General features: G+C 35.1%; 1 protein-coding gene across 5 annotated transcripts in view; it reads right to left on the bottom strand.

Annotated features, from left to right (window-relative positions):
- The window catches only part of KANSL1L (KAT8 regulatory NSL complex subunit 1 like), a 149,719-nt gene that overhangs the window by 82,811 nt on the left and 41,036 nt on the right, over positions 1-25,872 (bottom strand). For all 5 annotated transcript variants that reach the window (XM_074191467.1, XM_074191465.1, XM_074191466.1 and 2 more), the window contains exons 3-4: positions 22,959-23,100; positions 9,077-9,265 (exon numbers count right to left, since the gene is read on the bottom strand). In XM_074191467.1, coding sequence (XP_074047568.1) covers positions 9,077-9,265; positions 22,959-23,100 — 331 coding nt within the window. The remainder of the gene's footprint in view (positions 1-9,076; positions 9,266-22,958; positions 23,101-25,872) is intronic.

Here is a 25,872-nt window from a genome sequence, read left to right as displayed (position 1 = left end):
TTTGAACTGTGTCCTTCTGGCTGCTTGTAATATTTTCTCTTTGACTTGGGAGTTCTGGAACTTGGTTATAATATTCCTAGGGATTGGTTTTTTGGGATCTCTTTCTTGGGGGGATGGGTGGATTCTCTCCATTTCTATTTTGCCCTCTGCTTCTAGAACATCAGGGCAATTTTCCTGTAGTAATTCTTTGAAAATGATGTCAAGGCTCTTTTCCTGATCATGACTTTCAGGTATTCCAATAATTTTTAAATTATCTTTCCTAAGTCTGTTTTCCATATCAGTTGTTTTTTCAATGAGATATTTCACATTTTCTTCTAATTTTTCATTTTTTTGGTTTTAAAGTATTGATTCCTGATTTCTGGTAAATTCATCAATCTCCCTGAATTCTATTCTTTGTCTGAAGGATTTGTTCTCCTCAGAGAGTTTTCTTATCTCTTTTTCCATCTGGCCAATTTTGCTTTTTAAAGCATTCTTCTCCTCAATAACTTTTTTGAACTGTTTTATTTTTTGGATTTCCTTGACTAAGCTGCTGACTTCATTTTCATGTTTTTCCTGCATCTCTCTCCTTTCTTTTCCCAGTTTTTCTTCCAACTCCCTCATTTGATTTTCAAAGTCTTTTTTGAGCTCTGTCATAGCCTGAGCCCAATTTCTGTTTTTTCTTGGAGTCTTTAGATGCAGGAGCGTGTGCTTCCTCATCTTCAGACTGAGTATTTTGATCCTTCTTGGATTTGCAAAATATTTCTCAATAGTCTTCCTCTTATTTCTCTGCTTGCTCATTTTCCCAGTCTGGGCCTGGTTTTGGGGTGCTTCCTGAGCTTTTGGGACACTCCCACAAGGGTCTCAGTGTGTGAGGCTCTGTCCTCCCTCCTGGTCTGTGAATGACCATAAGCGACCCCCTCTGCCACGGGACTGAGGTGGGGGGGCCCTGTTGTTCTATGGGGGGGCCTAGACTGGGATCAGGATCTGAATGTGTTCAGAGCCCCAGAGTCCTGTTCCAGAGGCAGAGGACAAAGCTCGGCAGTTTCTCTCTCTTCACTCCCCTCCCTCAGCTCAATGGGCTTATGCCCTGGGGCTCCTGCTTACCAGCTCCGCCTGCTTCTGTTTCCAGGTCTGGGCTGCCACAGAAAGACCAAGCTGCTTGCTGTGTGCCCTGAGGGCTGGGCTCCATGTGCTTGCTCTGGCAGAGGTCCCCCGCTGTTCCCCCACTTTGTGCCAGTGCTCCTCGAGGTGCAGCTCAGGAGACTCCCCCGCTGATGTGAGCCGTGGCTCCCAGTGCCCTAGGGCTGCCTCCGGGAGGCTGAAGTTCTTTGGCTCTGGCAGGCTGCCCCTCCGACCCCGGGGGAGCAGAGCCTTTCTGCTCTTTTCCAGGTTACCTTGAGTAGGAGAACTGCCTCACTGGGTCCCTTTGTGGGTTCTGTCTCTCAAAAGTTTAGTTAGAGTCCTTAGCTTATGAGTTTTATCAGAGAGCTCCTAGGACTCGATCCCTTCTTGTTGCCATCTTGGCTCCAAGATAGTTTCACCTAATAAATTTTCTTCTACAGTAATAATGCTGATAAAACTCTCTGTCCTGTCTTGAACAGAATATGCCTTGATAATTTTATGGTTCTATTAACTCATAGATGTGAAAAACTCCCTTCAATAATACAAATCCTCCTCTGTTCAGGTTTTCTTTTTGTTTTTTAACAGTTAACTCAAGAAATAAATAATTTTAAGTAAAGTATTTTAAGTACAGACAAACATACAAACCAAAAAACTATAACTCAATTTTTATACTTTATTCAACAGTGAATCAATAATCAATAAGAATTTCATATTTTGAGAACACTTCAGAAAAAATGAGTAAAAACTTCCAATTTTATTCTGAAAAACTAAGATATGCTAAGATAAGATATACATATGCATATGTGGTAAAAAAATTCTTAAAAGAGAAGGTAAATATTTATAAAATACCCACTTGTACAAAAATATTCATAGCAGCATTTTTTGTGGTGGCAAAGAATTAGAAATTGAGGGAAATACCCATCAATTGGGGAATTGCTGAACAAGATGTGGTATATGAATGTAATGGAATATTATCGTTTTGTAAGAAATGATGCTCAGAAAAACCTGTAAAGACTTATGTGTACTGATACTGAGTGAAGTGAGAAGAACCAGGAGAACATCGTACACTTCAACAGTAATACTGTGAGATGATCAACTATGAAGGATTTAGCACTTCTCAACAATACAAGGCCCAAAGACAATTTTAAAAAACTTGCAATGGAAAATGCCATCCACATCCAGAGAAGGAAATATAGAATGTGAATGCAGATCAAAGCATTTTGTTTTTTTCCTTCTTGGGGTTTTTCTCTTTTGTTCTTATTCCTCTACAACAGCATGACTAATACGAAAATATGTGTAACATTATTGTACATGTTACCTATATCAGATTGCTTGCTATCCCAGGGTAGGGAGAGGGATGGGTGGAAGGGAAAAAAACTTTACAAAAATGAATGTTTACATATAACTGAAAATATATACGTATTTTAAAATAACATTTTCCAATAAAAATCAGTTAAACTAAATCATAGGATTTCCTGACCCACTCACTGGAATTTGCCAAATTTTGCATAATAACTTATTAGGTGCCTAGGATATATAAGATATGACACTGAGGCTAAGAACTAGACAAACAGTGACAAAATTAAAACAATTCCTACCCTATAGAGAATAAGTGTGATAACAAGATTATAGAAGCAGAGCCAAGAGGGTCCTTAGAGGCCACTGAGTTCAATACTCTCATTTTACAAATGAACAAAGTATATCACAGGAGATTAAGTGACTTTTCCAGGGTAAACATATCCAGTAAGTGTCTAAATTTAGGATTTGAAACTAGGTCTTCCTGATTCCAAGTTCAGTGTCCTATTATACAATACACCTGGCTGTCTTTAAAGCCCACAGTGATCTCTGAATAATATTTTTATTTGATATATTTTAAAATTATGATTAGGTAATTTGTGTCTTGTGTATATAATATTTTATATACAATCATCTCTAGATAATTAGCATATTGATGACTTGCTATTAACTACATGTTTCTCCAACATTTAGGATGCTTCTTTGCTGTTTCCTCCTGCCAATCAATGTTCAGAGAAAGCAAATAAAATTAACAGAAATAAAATAAAATAATATTTATGGAGGGATTTCAAGTTGGCAAAGCATTCTATATATTATTTAATTCACATCTCAATTATATGAATTGGATTATTTTTAATAGCCATTTTGTTGAAAATGAGTGGGCTGTTATATACAAAAGGAAGTAGATTTGTCTTATTTAGTCCCAAAGGGAAAAACCAAGAACAGTGAATGGAAACTGCAAAAGGGTAAATTTGGGTTTGATATTAGGAGTTTTCCAAAGTAGAATAGGTTTCCCTGAACATTTCCCCTCTCCCTCACCATTAAGGTTTCTAAATAGAGTCTAGATGGCAGCCCATATGGTATCTTACACTGAGAATTCCTTTGGGGCACAGGTTGGACCAGATGGCTATGGAGATCCTTCCAATTCTAAATTCTGTGATAAAAATTTATGCTACGATTATGCAAGGACAATGTTCTGTGTTTGAATCATCAAAGAGGGAAAGGAGCATTCATCCGCTGTGGTAAACAAAAATTCAAAGCAAGAGTTTGTTTCTTGGCAAAAACAACAATAGTACAATTCCTGATCTTTGGAATATGGACATTTTCTTTAGTGGAACATATTCCTGTCTACACCTTTTCATCCCTTGTGACACTTGTTTATCTTCCCCTGCAAATTCTTTATGAGAGGTCCACCAGTAGGCTAATGTCTTTCCAATAGTACAATAGAGCTTTTATTTATCCTTTGTCCAGTCTACACCTCCTTGTCTGCTTGTACGTCCCTCTATGATGTCTATTTTATGCTGCTTTTCTATCAAACTCCTCATTCACACTGCTACAGACTATTAATCCCTCATATGCTTTCTTGGGTGCCCATTACAGTCCAACCAGATTAAAATGTAATTATAATATATTAATTAAAATAAATAAAAATATATTATTAAAAAGTTAAGTTGAGGCTTTCAGAGTCACAAGGGAGTTTGACAATAGACCTTCATTTTCTTATTCATTCTTCTGGAACTGAAAGTTGAGTTGGAGTTTCTTCTTGAATTATGAATTTGATAATATCTATAATCTTTTGAGGCTTGATGTTCATCAGAATCAATCCTGGGATGCAAATATCCCAGTACAGCAGTACCTGTCTTCAAAGATTTAATTTAAGAGTCTATTGGGGGGGGGGGTGCGGCTAGGTGGCACAGTGAACAGAACACTGGCCCTGGAGTCAGGAGTACCTGAGTTTAAATCTGGACTCAGACACTTAATAATTACCTAGCTGTGTGACCTGGGGCAAGCCACTTAACCCCATCGCCTTGCAAAAAAAAAAAAAAGTCTATAGAGGGAAGGGGAGGAAATGTGCGTATGGACAAAATGTACATGTACAAATATGAGTAAAGTGGGGGGGTGAGAAATCCTCCCTTTCAGATATTTTGAAAATCAGTCTCTTAAAGACCTGAAAACTAGGTTCTCCGGTAGGAAGAAAGCACTTCCTCTGTGTATGCTTAATGCAGTCCGGTTTTTTCTGTCTTTGGGTGTTTTTTTTTTAAAGTGTCAGTTTTACTTCCTCAACACTATGATGATGATGATGTAGAATCAAAATGCTGTAGCTCCCATCCAAAGCAAGGGGTAGAAACTGCTACAGAAATATCCCTAGATGTCTTCCACTGTCATTTTTCTAATTTCATTCTTAAATGCTCTTAGAATAATGTGCCAAGGAGATGACATTGTTTTGTTCATAATCTTTTGTCATCCTTGCCCATAAGATTCTGCATACTACTTTTTACTAGAAGTCCATAATCCTCCCCTCTCTTTCTCTCCTACCCTCACTCCTGGCAAAAGTACAAGTATTTGTGGATGAAAGGGGTTCCTCTTTTCTTTTGGTCTCTTCATTTGCCAAATGCTTAGGGAATGATGAGAGCTTATGCTGATATCCATTTTTCCATCTATATCTCATTTTGAGACATCAATGAACACATAAATGGTAATGAAGATGATTTCATTTACATAAAACTTCTAAATGAATCAACTCTATCAATGCAGGTCACAGACACTGATACTGTGTTAAAATAAAACATCCATTATCTTCTCCTTTTTATTCTTTCTTCTCACTGGGATTTTATTTTAATCTTTCTCTAAGAAAATGGTGATTTAAAAACAGTTTAATTCGAAAAGACTCTCCCATCAAAAGTAAACAGTTGTTTCTTATTTGCCAAAATATACTCAATTTCATTTTTTTGTGATTTTATTTAATGCTCAGTTTTCAGTACTTCCAAGCTCTTACACTGAGGAAACTACTCATGATATATACAGATGAGTCTTATAAAATCTTTAACTCTTTGGTATTTCTCATTTCTTTCTCTTGGACCATATTTTTAATATGTTTTTCACTGTCCTTTTCATTTAAATTATCAAGTATTAAGTATTAAATTTGGAAGATTTTAATAAATTCTTCCTTGCAACTGCTAATGCAGTAGAGCTGAAATTATTGTTGTGGCAGTCTTTTGGCAGATATTTATTCTGAGCACTGCAACAGATGATCAAGTTTCCCATGAAAAGATATTGCTTTCTGTCTTTTAAGTATCTGATAAAAGAAACTCTGCTGACTCATTTGTCTCTCCAAAGAGAATCTGTGGAGCCATCTTTCCATTTAACTGCTACAACCTTTAATATCTAGGTTTAATTTATAGCAAGAATGTCAATATTCATATGATCCAGATCCTCTAGGAGTTTGTCCATTAACATTGGTCACTGCATGGGGATCTCATACATTTATGGAGTAAGGGGAAACATGAACACAGAGAAGTAAATATAAAAAATGTATAACACAAATACAAAGAAATCCTGAGATCAGGGGCATGCTAACCACTGAGAAGATCAGGGAGAGCCTTGTGCAGGAGGACAGGATCCAAGCTCAGCCTTAAATGATACTAGGGGTTTCAAAATGCAGAGCTCCAGGGGACATCCTTAGCAAAGGGAATGCTACAGTTGGTCTAACAACTGAAGCAGCTTGGCTAGAACAGAGAGGACATGAAGTGAATCATGTGCAGTGTATCTAGAAACATAGACTGGACCTGGATAGTGAAGGTAATGCCAAACAAAGAAGCCATAGGGAGGTAGAGAAGCTTGTTGAGCAGAGGTAACATCAGATCTATGCTCTGGGAATATCCCTTTAGGACCAAGGAGATAGATAAGGCAGAGAGACCATTTAGGAGAATATGACAAGTTACCCGGTAAGACTGAGAAGGGTCTGAACCAGTGCAGCTATCAGGTGAATGACACATTCAGGAGAGACATCATGGAGTTAGAAAGAACAGGTGAAAAAATGGATTCAACATGGAGACTAGGAGGAGGTGAAAGAGAGTAAAAGCTCAATGATGATTAAAAAGTTACAAAACTTAAATGAATGGCAGGATAGTGGTACCCTCAAATAGTGAAGCTGGAGAGAGGGGGGTGGGTTTAAAGATTAAGTCTGATAGTCCTACATTACATGCCTTAGCAGGCAATTGGTGATACTGAACTGAGAAAAGAGACTAGGAGTCATTCAGTATTGTTAATTTTTTCATGGGTTACTCTGTCCAAAGATTTCATTATCATGTGGCCTGCCTAATTAAAAAAACCTAAACATCAAGCAATCCATGCAAATCTAGCCAAGGGAAGCAACTCTCTAATTCATGAAATTACAATATTTGGATCGCTGATATGAGTGAATGATTCAGTTACCTTCCTGCTCCCTGAGCGACCATTTATTCCTGATACCTCCTCTTCCTCTTTTAAGAGTCAATGAGGTCCCTCCAAAAGACAATGAAATCTGGAAAAAATTGAAATGTGATCTTTGGACCACACAAGGAACTCAGTAATGCTGAGTTTAGTAGGCAGAGAGAAAAGAAAAGTTACAGGATAAGGTTGTGGCTTTGGAGTGTGGATTCAGAAGTTGATGAAGAAACTAGATTTTTTTTTAAAGTAATTTTGGAGAGTTGCAGTCACCTAGACAGGGCTTTATTGCCTGAAATAACTACCCATATACTACCTGAAATTCCATCTTAGAATGTTACAAGATCATAAGTTTAAAAGGAACTTCAAAAGCCATCTGAGTAGGGCAAATGACATTCTCAAGTTCTGGCAGATAGAAAATATTGGAGGTGGAATTTGAACCTCAGTTGTGTTCACCAGGAATCACCTTTTTGATTTTTGTTTTGTTGTGGGACAATGGATTTAAGTGACCTGCCCAAGGTCATACAGCTAAGTAAGTATTAAAATACCTGAGACCTGACTCCAGGGCCAGTGTTCTAACTACTGGGTAATCCTGTTAGTCCCTGAGCAATCATTTTTAAAGGGGAAATATATAGGTGAAAGTTTCATCACCTTACTTTTCTTCTACTACCTATCAGAGAGAAGTTGTACATATAACTTGGAATGTCAATTCAGAAAAAATGGGGGGAAAAAGACTTACTATAGACAATTTTGGAAGGTGGAGTATTTTTCAGAGAATGGAAGGCACATGTAGAGATAAATCTAAGAACAGAAGAAATTTGGGGCATCATAAGGAGACTGGGTAGCACAAGGAGATGAGAGGGACAAATAAAGGGAAAGAGAAAAATGCCAAAGACTAACTCTGAACATGAGTATCTCCAGATTCTGAAAGAACAAAGAACTATAATTCTTCCTTTTCTTTTACTTCCTTTCTATATCATATAATTCACCAATTGCAAGGATTAAAAACTGTTATCTTTTTGTGTAATTTTGCTATCTCTTATACTTTAGTTTGCTTCCTGAATAATTTTAATAATGTAGTTTAATTACATCATTGCTTAGATTTCTGAGGGAATTCCTAAAAATTAGCACAATTTTAAGGAGACTGGATAAGACAACGTACTTTCTTTCTTTCTCTTTTTTAAAGGACCTACAGTTCTTCTATAGAAATAAGGTAAGGAATTCTTTGAGCAAAGCACATAATTTCCTTCGTTGTGATTTATAATCTTAAAAGAGTTATCTGGGGCATTTATAGACTGTCATACAGGGTAATATAGTCAGTCTTTGTTAGAGGTATAACTGAATTTGGATTTTCCTGACGCCAAGGATAATTTTCTATTATACCATGCTGTCATGTATTTAGAGTTCAAAATAAACTGACTCAAATAAATTTTATGAACTTGTGTTGGTTAATTGGGCATCTGTTTCTGTATAGAATTGTTCGTCTGAAGTTTCAGATTATCTGTGCTATGCTTTTCTTTATTAGCACAGATAATTAGATGGGGCTATCCACATATTTTTTAAATTTAACTACAAGTTGATATAATAACCTGATATATCAGGAAAGTATCACACATTCAGATATGAATCCTTAATAGTTTCCCAGATGGCTATCAATAATCATTATATCCCTATGGTCTGTGTTAGATATATTCTGATTCAAACTAGACCTAAACTTGAAAATATCTTTCAGGATCACTTGGAAAAGACTAAATTAGTTAAGCATGATAAAGTTAAGTTCAAATGAAATCCGTAGAATTACCAATCATAGAATCCAAATAACAAGGGAAAGTTCAGACCCAAAAGGACCTAGAAAGAGTACATTTTAATCTTTTATTTACACACAAGTATTTCACTTAATAAAGATGGCTTTGGCAAAATTCAGTTTATGGCAAAGGTTTTGCATAATTAAGGAACAGAAAATGGCCTACTGTCTGAAAAAAGTCTCTGTGATAGAATTATCATTTCTAGTATGAAAGAACTTCTACACTGTGTTTTTTTAATTTATCTATATTTTAGTTTTATAGACATCTGAATTATAGTAACATGCTAAATGGAAATTTCACTAAATTCATGATATAATAAATGATCCATTATTATAATTACTATAATAATATAATTCACACATAAACAAAATGCATTGTTGTCCATTTAAATGTTTTCAAAGCTATAAAAAACTGAGTCCACATGAAATTCAACTCCCACTTCACTTTACCTGTTTTTCTATGTTTCGAAGAAGCAGTGTAGGGCTACTTGGTGACATTTCAAAATCTTGTTCTGGTAAAGAATCTTGTCTCTCCTGAGAATTCCCTGTAGTGTTTAATAAAGTTCCTTGGTCTGTCAATTGTATCTGCTTCTTCAAAATGTCTTTTGGAAGTTGGCATTCTTCTAGGACAACTGTTCCCTAAATAATACCAATTAAACAAAATTCAGTTAATGATAAAATTTATTCCAAATACTTTTAGAATTACGTATAAATGCATACTTCTTAATAATGAAGCAATAGAAAGTGAAAAAATAGGAAGCATAAGTTTTTGAAAACATGAAATGTATTAAAGCATGTGTAATGAAAAAGAAATCAGACAATCATTTGTGTAATTTTTTCATTGTTTTATAAATCAACAAATATTCAACTTAGAATTGAAAGTAACTTTAAAGATATAATACTATTCTCTCATTTTACCAATGAGGAAACTGAGTCTGACATTTGGCACATGACTTGCCAACATTCCCCACACCAGTGACTACCAAAATGTGATAAAAGAAAACTGAATAATTATCTTGTCAAAGAATGTCTGACTACATCAAGAATCCTGATTGCCAAGTAAATTTCCTTCAATTGGTGAATAGCTTAGCAAACTGTGGTATATGTATGTCATGGAACACCATTGTTCTATTAGAAACTAGGAGGGATGGGGATTCTGGAAAGCCTGGAGGGATTTGCATGAACTGATGCCGAGTAAGATGAGCAGAACCAGAAAAACACTGTACACCAGCAACATGGGGGTGATGAGCAACCTTGATGGACTTGCTCATTCCATCAATGCAACAATCAGGGACAATTTGGGGCTGTCTGCAATGGAGAATACCATCTGTATCCAGATAAAGAATTATGAACTTTGAACAAAGACCAAAGACTATTACCTTTAACTTAGAAAAAAAAAACTTATCTTTTTGTGTAATTTTGCTATCTCTCATATTTTAGTTTTCTTCCTTAAGGATATGATTTTTCTCTCATCACATTCAGCTTAGATCAATGTATACCATGGAAACAATGTAAAGAGTGGCTATCTTCTGTGGGGGGGGGAGGGGGAGGGAAGCAAGTTTAGGGGGAAAACCTGTAAAACTCAAAATAAATAAATTCTTTCTTGAAAAAGAAAAGAATATCAAACCTGAAATCGCAGGATCTGAGATGAACCCCAGCTCTCTGTGACCTTGGCCAATCACTTCACCTCTTTGCACATTAATTCAAGAGCAAAAATAAGGCACTTGGATGAGATGACATCAAAGATACTTTTAATTTCCAGATCTATGATCCTGACTTCTCATTGCTTGACCTCTTGCAATATGGATTCTTTGTCATCACTTAACTATACAAACTACTCTTTCCAAAGCCACTATCTCTTAATTGACAAATCCAAGGTCTAAGTACTTTGCATAATACCTGGTACATATTAGGTGCCTAATGTTAATTGGTTGAAAGACCTTTAACTTCTCTCCATCATTTGGTGCTGCTCATCACCTTCTCTCCCCAGGCAGTCTCCCCTGTCTGGGGAAATAATAATATTTTCTCTTTCTGCTTACTCCTGATGAGTAGACCCTCAGTCTTCCTTCCCGCATCATGACCCATGTCCTGCCCTCTAACTGTCGATATAGTTCTATAAAGGGGCCTCTTCTTTTTCTCACTACTCTCTCTCTCTCTCTCTCTCTCTCTCTCTTTCTCTCTCTCTCTCTCTAGATGATCTCATCAGCTCCCATAAATTGAAGTATTCTCTCTATAGAGATAACTCCCATATCTATACATTCAACTTTTTCCCCTCTCTTGAGCTTCAGGTTTATATCATCAAAGCCTATTAGATATTTTGGTGTATATATTCCAAAGGCAGTTCAAACTCAACATGTACAAAATAGAACTGATAGTCTTTCCCCTAAACTTATGCCTTTTTGGAATTGTTATATTTCTATTGAGAGCACCATCCTTTTAGGTCCCTAATTTCACAACCTCAAGAGTCGTTCTCAACTTTTTACACTCAATTATCACATCTTTTCAGCTGTGTGTGTGTGTGTGTGTGTGTGTGTGTGTGTGTGTGTGTGTGTGTTCATTTTTAACATCTAGGTCTCTTTATCTTGTCCAGCTGGAAGTGTAGAGGTCACTCCTGACCCAAACCACTACTGATCAGAAAGCCTGGTGGTCTCCTATTGCGGGGGGCCCACCACATTGGTGCTAAACAGTGTCCAAGTAGATTGGCTTTAGCGTTACTACAACTCCCAAATTCAAATAATCCACTAGCTTTAACCTCAGACTTTCAGAGAGCAATGGATTAAAGGCATGGGGCACCACCCAGGTGATTCTGCTTAATTCCATTTCCATAGCCCTCAAATTTATCACCTTCTCTCTATGCACATTGATCTCACTCTAGCTTAGGCTTCTTTTGGGTTGTCCTCATCTTTCATCTAGATCAGGACTGTCCAAAATGCAGCCTGTGGGCCAGGCCAGGCCCACAGGGCAATTTTTGCTGTTGCCTGTGAATTTATACTTTAGTAGCTGCAGAGCTCTCACTATAATGGCAAATAAAAATATATTGTCTATTGTTTCAATAAAAATGTTTAAAAGGTTGAACAACCCTAATCTAGACTACTGTCCAACCTTCTCAATTGTTCTTATTGCCTTGATCATATCTCTTACTCCCATCCATTCTTCACAGAAAGTGACAAAGTGATATTTCTAAAGCACAAATGTGACCTTGTCTCTCCCCTGCCCAATAAGTTCCAATGGTTCCTATTGTCTCTAGGATCAAATATAAACACATTTGGCATTTATAAATTTTCATGATCTGACTCCAAACTCTCTACCTACAGTTATTTTCCTTCAATTATTCTTCACTCCAGTCAAATTGTCTGACTAGTGTCCATCACATTCATTATTCTACCTCCTGCCTGCATGTCTGATATATATCTCCTCCTCTTCTCAATTCTATCTCTTGGAATGTTCCCCTTGTTCCCTTTAAAGCTCAGTTTAAACACTACATTCTAGAGGATATTTCCTGATAATGCCTCTTCTCCCAAACTACCTGGAATTTACCTGGAATAAATTTTATAACTGCATGTCCTTGAATAGAATTCAGGTTCCTTGACACAGAGGCTAGTTCAATTTTGTCTATGTGCAACATGTGGCAGGTAATAATTGCTTAATAAATGCTGGCTGAATTTAATTCAAACCATTCAAATGTTTAGGTGACTAGGACATTCAAATGGTTGGATGGTTAAGGGGATTCTTTTTAATAGGCAGAAGACATTTGCATTCGTATACTGCTTCACAAGAACAGAGTACTGTCAAATAAATCACTGTGGTGGGTTAATACCATTACTTAGATGGATCAGAACCACTTCTTTCACATATTGGGCCATCTCACATACCTTCTTATCTTCTACAATTCCTGTCCATGGTTTTCTGTAAATTCTCCCTTTGTGTTCCTCATAATACACCAGAAGATTTTCATTACTTCTCTGAATGTTTCTGGAGTATCAATTTAGCTTTCAGGTCACCATTCCAATATTATTACCCCCTCACTCTTATTATGGGACCAGCTCATTTTCTTTTCTTGTTATATTCATCTTTGATAATTTGAAGTTACTAAAAAAGGTAGGTTTGTATAGTAGAGAGCAGGTTTGGGTTGATTTAAAGTACTACTAAATTCCCTAAATATCATTCAGTTTGATATTAATTTACCAAAATCTAATATTAGATCAATGTTCAAATGAAAAGCTTGTCTGAGATATATAGACAACATAGTTTGATAAAATAATTCAAAAATATTAAAATGTCATAATCTGATATAGTAAGAAAAATAGTGAGAACTGGTTTTGAATCCTGCCTTTGAAATACTAGCTGTTTAAATCAAATAACATTATGCAGACTGTTTCCTCAACTGTAAAATTGGTTAACTTACACCTCTTATTTCACTGAGAAGGGAGGAGAAAGAGCTCTAAGGTATTTTTCATCTGTAAAATTAGTTAAATGTACACCAATTATTTCACTGAGAAGTGAGGAAAGAACCCTAAGGTACTTTTCATCCATTATCTCTGATGTTATAATGGTCAATGGTGCTGGCTTTCTAGTCAGGAAAGACCTCAGTTCAAACCCTCATGAACATTTGCTGACTGGGTGGCTAATAAGTCAATAACCCGAGTTTCCCTTTGCTCATGTGTAGAAGTGAAAAACAGTTCCCTCTCATGGGGCTGTAAGGATCAAATGAACTAAGGTATAAAATTATCCTTTAAACAGGAAGCCTTGTATGTCATGCAAAAGTAGACATATTGGGAGCATCTAAACATTAGCTGGAGAGATTGTATTCTATTGGAGTCTGCATTAAGAACTCTATGACACTGTTTACTCATGTATTGTAGTATGCATATAGTCCTGCTTTATGCCCTGGAAGACTGAGAGCAATAATCAATGGGCCACTGAATAATTATTTTCACAAAATCTTATCTGATTTCTGTGTAGAAGCCATTATTTTTTAGATTTTTTTTTCAAGACAATGGGGTTAAGTGGCTTGACCCACATGGCTAGGTAATTATTAAATATCTGAGGTCAGATTTGAACCCAGGTATTCCTAACTCCAAGGCTGGTGCTCTATCCACTGCGCCACCTAGCCGCCCAGAAGCCATGTTTCTTGAGAACAACCTTCATGTTGCATTTTCTTCTAAGTCAAGTTGATTAAAAAAATCAACAAGTAGCCAAAGGAAGATGTTATATCTTCTGCATTTTTCTGACAAGTTATATGATTGTGAAAAGGGATCAATTAAAGAAAATCACTTATGAAAACCTATTTGGACTTTTCCCATGCTTTCATCAAAGCCAGCTTTGATGCTTGCACAGATAGTCCATTTCCATAAAATGAGAAAGCTGGCCTAGAGATGAGAAAGTGCATCAGTAATTACTGACATCTTTAGGTTAACCTTTGGGGATTCTCATAATTGCTTATAATATTTTTCCAATAATTGTCTTTTTGAGTCATGATCAAGACATACTGTCATGTTGTAATATTATGCTGTTTGTAGCATACTTTTGGATGGATCTTGTCAAGCCTAATTCTTCTTCCTAAGTTCATCTTTAAAAATGCCATTATCACTGCCTCATCTATCTAGTGCTTTATTTTCTAAGATGACAATTTATTCTTAATGATGAAAAGTGATCACAATACAAATGTCTGCAGTTCTGATAATTTTTCACATATATAAATATATGCTGCAATCCCAGTGTCCTCTACTGCTCTGATGATTTAGCTTATGGTTAGTTCTTCCTGTCAAACCTTTGTAGGTCTGTTTCTTACTTCTGTAAGGAAATAATGCCTGTCATATCCTCCTGAGGTGGTTGGCAAATAAGCTGGCACTTTAAAGATGTGATGCCATTATTTATCAGGTTTCTATGCTTGACAAAAATCAATTATTTATTGGTTTATGTAATTTCTGGATTCTTTAGGTCCCTTTTCTATAATAACTTTTAAAATCAGAAAAATTTCTCAATGAAATAAAAGGTGAATTAGAAGCAATGATCTTATCCACTTCCCATTTCTCAAGGTTGATTGTGTTTTATTAAACTATAAAATTGTATGTTATAGATATAGCATACATCTCACTCTATTATCTCTTCTAATGTGCTACTGATTTTGACCTATGTTCTATCAAGTCAATGATCTAATATATATGGAGATAGAGAATTCTAAAATCACTTCTGTCAAAATGCAATTTCATGTTTTTGAATTTGATATTTTATATGACCAATCTCCATCACCTTCTTAAACCACAATTCTTAAAGACAGTAACTAATATACACATAAGAATCTTTGGAATATATGTGCAGATATACACACATACATACATATATACTTATGTGTATATATGTAATACAAATATATCAGTGATTCTTTTCATTTCTTTGTGAGAAAACAACATTTTCATAAGCCTCTTTCCTCTCCATTCCAAAATTTACCTTCACATTAAGCTAAATATATCAAGGGATATTTTTGTTTAGATAATGAGTACTGGAACTTGAATCAGGAACACCTAAGCTTAAATCTAGCCTTAGACACTTATTAGCTGTATGACCCTGGGTAAATCATTTAAAATCATTTAACCTCTCTCATCCTCCATTTCCTCATTTGTAAAATAGGAATAAAAATGATACTGGTACTTACTTTGTGGGTTGTTGTGAGAAAATGAGATAACGTTTGTTAAACACTTTGCAAGCCTTTAAGAGCTATATAAAGCTATTATTATTTTTCTAGAATTTCTCTTTGTCTTCTGCAAGAGATCTTGATATGAGGTAGCACAATTAAATAAAGCCATCACTTAAAAGTAAAAAACAAAAACTTATGGAGAAGTATAAAAAAATCAATAAAGAGTATTGACTAATTTTAAAGTAAACAACATAGCAACTATCAAAGATATCATTCTGGAGAAGGAATATAAAAACCTAGATAAGCAACTGTCTAGCATTTTGCAGAAAAAAAGAACATAATGCTTTTTTTTAAAAAGTTGCAAAAAATATCTGAACTACACAAAAGAAATTGAGATACATGTTTTTTGTCACCAAATAGTTAAAATTTATTTCAATACAAATGTTAACATAATACAACAATTTATTCTAACATATAAGATAAGGAGTATTGGAGGCATGATAAAATTTCTGGAGGTGAAACTTAATGTACATTGATGACTACAAATTGTACCGAATAGGGTAGGAAACTAGGAAACTCAGATCTTGATCACTTGCAAATTAATTTTAATTTTAGCCATCCAAATAAGTTCTTATTATTTTGTTTCCTTTAAAAAGAATGATAATTTATGATTAGCAGGTGCCCTTAAAAGGAAAAAAAGTACCGCAAACTAAAAAATTACAAACCAGTCTACAAATTCAATTCACAGTTAAAAGCTATGCACAGTCTTAATTCAGTTAAACCTAGAACATTGCACTGTCTGTCCCTTGTCTGACTTCTGATAATACAATCAATTCATCTTTTACAGTAAGCAAATCACCAGGGCTATAGATTTCCTTGGAGTACAGTTCTATTGAAATAAATGACTAGTAATTTAAGATGTAACTTCCATCGGGGAACTACAAGGAAAGAAAATGACATCAAATTTCAGAATAAAAGTAATTACAAAGATTTTACATCTGTCTTTTTTATTTATTATTATTAAGAAAACATGAATTAAAATGGAAGTGTGATATTAACTAACAAGTAAACAAAGAAGTTCTTAGTTTCAATATAATTGGCAGGTGATCATAAAAACAAAACAGGTATTCTCATGAATAATATACCATCATATCAAGATTACCAAAACACTCAAGTTTAAAATTTGTTTCTACCTTCTGCTTTTGTCATATTTTATGAGGTTTTAAAGAACTCATTTTAGCATTTTCAGGTACCTTAGAAATCATCTAGCATTTTCTACTTTATGAGAAAAATTAGATCTAAAAGATCTAACTGCCTTATGCAGAAGGACTGCACATACTTGTACAGATTTTAAGAACTATGCTCAACCCCTAGGAATTCTCCCCAAGTGCTAAGCAATATTTCCCATATTACTTTTTTTTGGTTGCATAAGGCAGTTAGCTACTCATTAGTGACCCTACTTACATAGCCTTAAGTGTGCTAAAACACTGACATCATACCAAATAAAGAAAATGATATATTCAGCCTAGTGTGCTCTCTCTGAGTTGTTGTGATGTAATTTTTTTTTTATGGAAGAAGATAGCAGTGAACTTCCAGGTTAACTGACTGCTACACAAGCAAAATTTTATTTTACTTGTCCTAAAATATTTGTCTTTTGAAATGCCTTGATTAACTCATCATGTTTGTTCTTAACATAAGTCTTTTGCAAGTTCATGAAACTTGGTCATATGCCTTTTTTTTATCTTTTTCTTATCAGATCAATGATTACCATATCTGGTTTTATAAAACCCTTGGGTTCTCCTTGGGGACTTATATTACAATAAAAGCAAAGTTATACATGATGGTCAACTTTTATACTATGGTTATTACTATATAGTTTAGCTATATAATTATTTTGTTATTGTTTTTATAAAGTTCAGCAAGTTTTAAAAAATTAAATTATTTTTCAATGAAAAAATCCAATTTCTCTCCCACTTCCCTTTTTATCTTTTCCCAGTGAAAAATTAGACACATGCATACTCAAAAAATTTTTCACATTGGTTATATCAAAGCAAACAAAAAGTTTTAATCTTCACTCTGAGTTTATTCACCTTCTAGTCCTCTAGAATCATGGCAGTCTTTGGGTTCATTACAGTTTCTAAGTTTTTCTAAGTTGTTTGTCTACAATATTGTTATTTTATAAAATAATTTGTTCTACTCACTTCACTATATCACTTCATATGAGTCTTTCCCTTCTCTGAATTCAATCCCTTCCATCATTTCTTAAAACACACCAATATTTTATCATATTCATATACTATAAATTATCTGGTTATTCCCCAATTGAAGGAGCAACCATTAAGTTTCTGAATCTTTGCCAGCACAAAAAAGTTGTTATAAATATATGGATTTTTCCTCCTTTTTCTTTTATCTCTTTGAAGACATATACCTAGTATTATAAGTTCAAAGAGTATGTGCTGTTTTGTAGCTTTGGGATAGTTCCAAATTGTTTTCCAGAATGACTAGACCAGTTCTTATCTCTACAAACAGTACATCTGATGGATATGAAGTAGGACTTCAGAACTGTTTTAATTTTAATTTCTCTAATTATTAATAATTTAGAGCATTTTTATATGCCTACTTATAGTTCAGATTTTTTTCCCTCTGAAAACTACATATTCATATCCTTTCAGAACTCAGTTTCCTATGTATCTTAGAAATGAAACATATCAGGGAAATTTGTTACCAACATTTTTTCTTTTATATATTTTCTCTTCTACTTTTAGGTCCATTGGTTTTATTTGTGCAAAGATTCATATTTTATGCAATCACAATTGTCTACTTTATCTTATATGATTCTCTCTGCCCCAAACGCATCCCCTACACATAGATCTGGCAGGAAATTTCTCAAAATTGTCCACTTTATCTTATATGATTCACTCTGTCCCTTGTTTGATCACAAACTCTTCCCCTACACATAGATCTGGCAGGAAATTTCTTTCATGCTCCTCTAATTTATGTTGTTCTTTATGTCTAAGTGAGTTATACATTTGAAGTTTATCTAGAGGTAACTTAAGTGATAGAGTGAATCAAATGTAGGACTTAAAATCAGGAAGATCTGAATTTCAAGCCTGTCATATGCTGCTATTTATGACTCTGGGCAAGTCAGTTAAACTTTCTGTGCTTCAATTTCTTCATCTGTGAAATGGGAATAACAACAGCATCCACTTTCCAGTGTTATTGTGATGATTAAATGAGTTTACATATGTGCATGCATGTGCATGCACGCACACACACACACACACACACACACACACACACACACACAGCTTTGTAAATCCTAAAGAGTGAGATAAAGGCTAGCTATTGTATTGGTATATGGTGTAAGCTGCTGATTTTTTTCCTAATTTTGATCAGAATGCTTTCCAGATCTCCCCAACAGTTTTTTCTCAAAAAATGTCTTATCCTGGGATCCTTGAGATTTCAAATATTAGGTTCCTGTTAAAGCTCATTTGCTTCTATTAACTATTCCACTAATGATTTCTAATGATAAGTGACAATTTTTCTGATGATTAATACTTATAAATCTACTACTTCCAGGCCCCTTTCCTTACCCCTTTTTTCATTATTTTCCTTGAGATTCTTCATTTTTTTGTTCTTCCATATGAATTTTATTTATTTTTTCCTAGTTCTATAAAGTGATCTTTTGGTAGCTTGGTTAGTAAAGCACTGAATAAATTAGTTTGAACAGTATTCTAATTTTTATTATATTAGTTCCGCTTACCTATGAGCAATGAACTTGAATCCCTGCCTTAATATGTTCTTTTTGTTACCTCTTCTTGGTGATAGTTGTCTTTCCCTTCAGTTTCCCTGTTGAAGTGTATGTATTTCTGTATTCGTGTGTGTGTGTGTGTGTGTGTGTGTGTGTGTGTGTGTGTGAGAGAGAGAGAGAAAGAGAGAGAGAGAGAGAGAGAGAGAGAGAGAGAGAGAGAGAGAGAGAGAGAAACTATTCTTCCTTCCTTTGACTGGTTCAGATGAAGGTGAGATTCAAGCGTTCCCTCACCTCCAATCTTTCCTTCCCTCCTGGTACACCTTCATTATATAAGAAAAATTTCCCTACTCTCTCTCCCCTTTTCCTCCAACTCTTCCTTTCCTTCCTTCTTTCTTTTTTTTCTTTTAAGACCACCAAACAGAACTACTTTTCTTTTAAGACCACCTAACAGAACTATTCCCAGGTCTTCTGTTTTAGTAGGCCTTCTTCTAAGACCCCTGATGATGACAAAGTTCTGAGAAAACACATAGTTTAGCTATATTTTATGCACTATATAGGTAAAAATCTATTTCTACAGGCTAACCAGAAACTGGTTCTCATTCCTTCATGCCCAGGTTATTGCAACAGCCTGAATGTTGATCTAACTGCCTCAAATCTCTCCCCACTATAGTTCATCCATCACTCAGTTATTAAATTAATTTCAATAAAATGCAGATCTAACCATATCACTCCCCCTGTTCAATAAACTCTGGTGGCTGCCTTATCACCTCCAGGATTAAAGATAAAATCCTATGTTTTGCTTTTCAAGTCCTTCATAATCTGGCCCCTTCCTACCTTCCTAGACTTCTTACAATTTACTCCCTTCCACATACTCTGAAATCCAGAGATACTGTCCTCATTGCTTTTCCTTACACAAGACACTCTATCTCCTAAATCTAAACATTTTCACTGACTATCTTCCATTCCTGGAATTCTTTCCCTCCCTCTCTCCATTTACTGACTTTCCTGGCTTCCCTCAAGACTCAGCTAAAATCTCTCTGGAAGAAGTTTTTGTCCACTATCTCTAATTTATTAGCAAAAAAGATGAGAGAGAGAGAGAAAGAGAGAGAGAGAGAGAGAGAGAGAGAGAGAGAGAGAGAGAGAGAGAGAAGATAGATGGGTTGTACATGTCTTTTGCATGTGTTGCTCACATCAGACTATGAGCTTCTTGAAAACAGGTATATTGGACAAAATGTCTGGCACATGCTATACACTTATTAAATGCTTAATGAATTATTGTTTTGAAGGCTAACAGCTCCACACTGAAGGCTGGGAATTTCATGCTTAAAACAGAGAGAAATGGGTAGCAACCATCAAATTTCTGCTGGCCACTCTCTATCTGAATAGAGTCCTGCTTCAAAGTCATTATCTGGGAATCTGGGAATGTTTCAAAAAGAACATGGCATGTGGGTTAGATGGATTTTTAATACCCAAGATGAAGGGGCAAAAAACAGCATGAGCAAAAGCACAGGAGAGGGAAATTGCAGTCTATATTTCAGAAATAATCAATAGTCAATTAATAAAATTCACACACATATATTACCTAAAAATCTGTAAATTCTTCAAAACAATGCCATTAATACAACTTTTTAATTACTATTTTACAAATAAGTCAATTTTAAGACCAGAGAAATTAAATGCCTTCTACATGTAAAGCACTGAGCCCTCAAAGGCCGGGGAGAAACAACAAACATGCAAAACTGGGTCAGTTCCCTTTTGCTAACTGGGAACTTCAGTGGGAAGTAACCCCAGAGTGGGCAAAGCTATTTTGAGGCAGAAATGATGTTGAAGTACACTCCAAGCAAGGGAAACAGCACGTTCAATGCATGGAGGCAGGAGAGTTCAATTTCACAGTACAGTCCTGCTAGGAGTCTAAGTCTTGACTGATAGGAAGCAGCAGAATTAGAGATTGTCAGGGCTTTAAATTCAAACTAACAAGGGTGCATGGAAAGTCACTGAATGCTTTAGAAAAGGGGATTGGTAAAATCAGGTCTAAAGGTATCCACATAGAAGATGAAGTAGAAAAGATCATGGGGTCAGTGAACAAGACAACAGGTAATGAGGGTCTAAATTGTACTAATGGTTCTGTAAGTGAAGGATAGAAGTGGATAGACTTCTAGCAGGAAGGATGGGTGAATTAGGGAATGAATTGGCACCAGTCTAACACATCGGTGTTAAAACATTTCAAGGGCCTGGCTATGAAACTGTGGGGAAGAAGAAGTTTGGTAAGGAATTTGAACCCACATGGGGAGAGAACTGGGTACTTCAGATGGGCCTTTAACCAATGCAACACTTAGACAATTGGGGATATGGAGGGTCTTGTATTTCTAGACAGGAGATAAAAGGTCATGATTCCATGTGCCATGTGTGCACCTGTTTCACCAATGGCAGTTCTGAGCTTTTGGTAAGGTGTTTGGTTCTTACAATCTTCACAACAACCTTGGGAGGTAGGCACTGTTATTATCCTAATTTTACAGATAAGAAAACTAAGGCAAACAGGGTTAAGTGACACACAGGGGGTCACACAACTTGTATGTGTCTGAAGTCAGATTTGAACTCAGGAAGCTGAGTCTTCCTGACTCCAGATCTGGTGCTCAATCCACTTAACTACTTAAGTGACACTTAGGAAAAAAGGATCAGACAGGTCAAAGGAGAAGTACAGGATGTACTTTCACAGAAATAAATGGTAAAGAAAAATTTATCTGTTAACAGTAGTTAACAATGTCAATAGAATAAGAGCTAAGAGACCAATGGATTTAACTGCAAGGAACTTAGAAGTGATAGGGGCAGTAAAGAAGTAGAACTTGTTAGCAGAGATGATTTTTTTCCTACAATTTTGGCAATGAGAGAAAGGAAAGACAGAGCAATCACTTCTGAGAGACAGAAGGGTTAAGTGAAGCTTTTTAAGAATAGGATACACTTGAGGTTGGTACTCAAACACTTGAGTGCCACTGAAAATTCTGAACAGAGGAATGACAAGACTAGATAAAGATACGTGTACAGGTAGAATGGAGAGGGAGGGAGGAATAGATAAAGAAGAACTAACTTCCAGGAGCCTGGAATGTAGGAAGGTGGTTCGGGGAGTCTATGTTCATGTACTGGCAGTGAGAAAGCAAGAAGAGGCAGAGATTTGATAAATATGTGGAGACTTAATAACTATTGGAATACAAGGTGAGATGAAATAAAATACAAGATTATTCCAAGAATTCTATTGAGGAAAATTCACTGCAAAAACAGAAATGGAGCATCATAAGGAGGAACATATTTAGAAGGGAAAGATTAAAAATAATTGGCATGTTGACTTTGACCAAGGAAATAATACATTTAAGATATATAAAAACCACAAACAATGCCAATAGGCTTTTAAATTTTGAGGTGCCAGCTGAATATCCAGATGGAAGTGTTTTGTTGTCAAGGAGACTCTCAGTTTTTAAAATTTAAAAATTAACATTTTTTTCTAACTTCAATTCTGAAAATAGTATATCAAAGTGTATTTTTTAAATTGATTGTTTTTTAAACTGGCATATTTTGCTGGGGAAAAAAATATCAGGACCAAGTTTAGTAAAATATATTCAGCAAAAATTTCCACAAATAACTTTCAAAACTAAATAATCAAGTAGTTATTTAAGAATAACATTAAAATATTTATTGATTCAACTAAACAAAAACCAACTGAAGAAGCAAGGAATAATTTAGAAAGGGTAAGAGAAACTTCTTTAGGAAAAAAATTTACAAAGAATTTAAATTTACATTAATATGACAACATGAGTTTAGAAAAGCAACTAAAATGTTCATTTTTATAAAATTCCTCAACAGCATTACATTTTTATTTTTCTATGAGCTATTCTTTGTATAAATAAAAGATTAATCATTTAAGTGTCCATTTATGAGCATATAGACAATACCTTGGTGGCACGTATCTGTCTGTGAATGTCCGTTAGTTGTTGGATTTTGTATTCTAGCTCTGAAATCTGGGCCTGAAGCCACGTCCAGCGGCTGCCAACTCTAGCTCTGTCTACAAGCCACTTCCATTCAGTACTGTAGTTACTGTGAATAAGACAGAACAACATTAGTCAATGAAAAAATACAATTATATTTTCATAAAGATAGCTTTAACATCTCACTTTTGTCAATTCTAAATTTCCTTTAAAAACATTTCCATTCATCAAAGTTGAAGAACACAAAGATTTATAAAAATCTAAAAGATTTAATTTTCTTTCCAGCCACCCCTTAAAAGCCTAAAGGCATTGTAGTTCATGTATTTGATAAAGTATAATTTTCTTACAAACAAGAGTAGTATAAATTTCTTTTTAAAGGTTAAAGAGAAATTTCTGAGAACAGAGACCATAATACTAATAACATGTAATAATAATATATCAGTCTTTTACTGTTTATTAGCTTTCAAGCATATGATTTGACATAAGTAGACCCAAATAGTTTTAGCAAGGTTGAACCACAAAATTTAGAATTGAAGGGACCTCAGTGACCATTTCGGACAAAGCATATTCCTAAATGAACACCTACTAAAATGTATACAGTAGGTGGTCAACCCTACTCTGCTTTCAATTCCAAATATTTATTTAAATTTTGATGAACTACTTCTAGTTAAATTGCATTATAACAGTATCTACAGGACCTCTATATTGTTTTGTTCATCTAAAATATGTTAGAAACACCAATCATAATCTACAAGTCTTAGAAAATGAAAGTGTCAATCTACGCCCTTTTTAACTAAAAATAAATGCCAGTGAAGATAAGCATACTAAATTCAAGGAAAGGTTTCTTCTTCTGTACCATACTGCTATTAATTTGCTTTAACAGGCAACTTGTAGATTTGGTGATTTTTTTTTTAATAAATACTTTTTTGTAAAATGATTGGTGTTGGGAAGGATAACAGCTATTTGATGGAAAAATATTAAGTATCAGAACTTCAGCTAGAATCCAATTCTACTAAACCTACTGAAGTTATCTGTTACATGAAAATGTAATCTTGCAGCAATACCCAACTCTGTGATCACATGGACAATAAAAATACCAATATTGTCCATTAGGTTTTCTAGGCAAAGATACTGGAGTGGTTTGCCAGTGGATTAATACAAACAGAGGTTAAGTGACTTGCCAAAAGTCACACAGCTACTAAGTGCTTGAAGCTGCCCCCTTAAAAGAGAGCACTAGTGATGGGCTTTGTTGTCAAGTGTCAAGTGAAGCAGTATTTTAACTCAGGTCTTCCTAACTATAGGTCAGTGCCACACAGTTGCCTTTAAATGGAAAATGGAACATAAAAATTATATGACAATAATATACAATGATTGTTTTCTCTAGAAATTTATGTAATATGAAGCAGCATGACAGAATAAAGAAAACACTGGATTTGGGGATAAAAAATACTTCAGTTCAACAAAAGAGTTTATTATTCTGGTCTTTCCATAATAGTGGAATGAATAGAATGAAGAGGTTTGACTCTATTTGTCTAAGATTAATTAATATTATATAACTTACCACACTTGTGTAAATAATTTTCTTACTCTAAAAAATTTTAATGATATTATGATAAACTTTTGCCTGTACTAAAAATTTTAATTATAGATAACTGAGTAAGCATAGCATAATGACACTAGAATGGTGTACTCAAAATTTTCATTGTTTTGTTCTAGTCTTTATCAATTTTAGATATATTCAATCAGACAATTTAGATATGTCAGTTGTAGGCTTGGGTTTTCCACAATTTTGAATGCTCACCATTAAAGATTATTTCAACATTTTATAAAATATCACTATAAATTCACTAAAGACGAAATGTCATTTGACTCTCATAAGATTGCTAGCTGATTGTCAAGTACAATATATGAGTGAGAATAATCTCATGAGCATTTAAAACAAGATTGGTTTTGAAGTCTGAATTGATATAGTATTGTTGCTGTTTAATTGTTTTCAGTCATGTCCAACTCTTTGTGACCCCTTTGGGGTTTTTTCTTGGCAAAGATACTAAAACGGTTTGCCATTTCCTTTTCCAGCTCATTTTATAGTTGAAGAAACTGAGCCAAATAGGGTTAAGTGACTTGCCCAGGGTTATACAGCTACTTAAGTGTTTGAAGCTGCCCCCTAAAAGAGAGCACTACTGGTGGGCTTTGTTGTCGAGTCTTCCCACTCTTTGTGACCTCATTTGGGATTTTCTTGGCAAAGATACTAGAGTGGTTTGCTATTTCCTTCTCTGGCTCATTTTACTGAAGAGGAATTGAGCTAAACAAGGTTAAATGACTTGCCCAAGATCACACAGCTTATAAGTGTCTGAGGTCAGACTTGAATTCAGGAAGTTGAGTCTTCCTGACTCCAGGCCTGGCACTCTATCCAATGTAGCACCTAGCCTTATTTTTACAATGAGAATTTTAAAAATTCACTTTATTCATTTATGTGTACACATAACACCCCCTTTGACACTTACTAGTAGCTGATCCCTAGGCAAGCCTCTTAAATTATATATAATTACCTAGCTGTGTGGCCTTGGTCAAGCCACTTAACCCCATTTGCCTTGTAAAAACTTAAAAAAAAATCTTGAAAAAGGGGGCAGCTAGGTGGCAGGGTGGATAGAGCATCAGCCCTGGAGTCAGGAGGACCTGAGGTCAAATCTGGCCTCAGACACTTAATAATTGCCTAGTTGTATGACCTCGGACAAGTCAATTAACCCCATTGCCTAAAATAAATAAATTTTAAAAAAAATCTTGGAAAAGGTAGTCATCTGAGTTTGAGCTAAGGAGAACAGAAGACAAAGTGAGTTCTAAGAAGTGAATGGGCCTATAATGAAAAGTATGTGAAGAGAAA

The sequence above is a fragment of the Macrotis lagotis genome, chromosome 6, assembly GCF_037893015.1.
Source record: "Macrotis lagotis isolate mMagLag1 chromosome 6, bilby.v1.9.chrom.fasta, whole genome shotgun sequence".
Classification (NCBI taxonomy): domain Eukaryota; kingdom Metazoa; phylum Chordata; class Mammalia; order Peramelemorphia; family Peramelidae; genus Macrotis; species Macrotis lagotis.
This window is presented reverse-complemented; position numbering and strand designations above follow the sequence as displayed.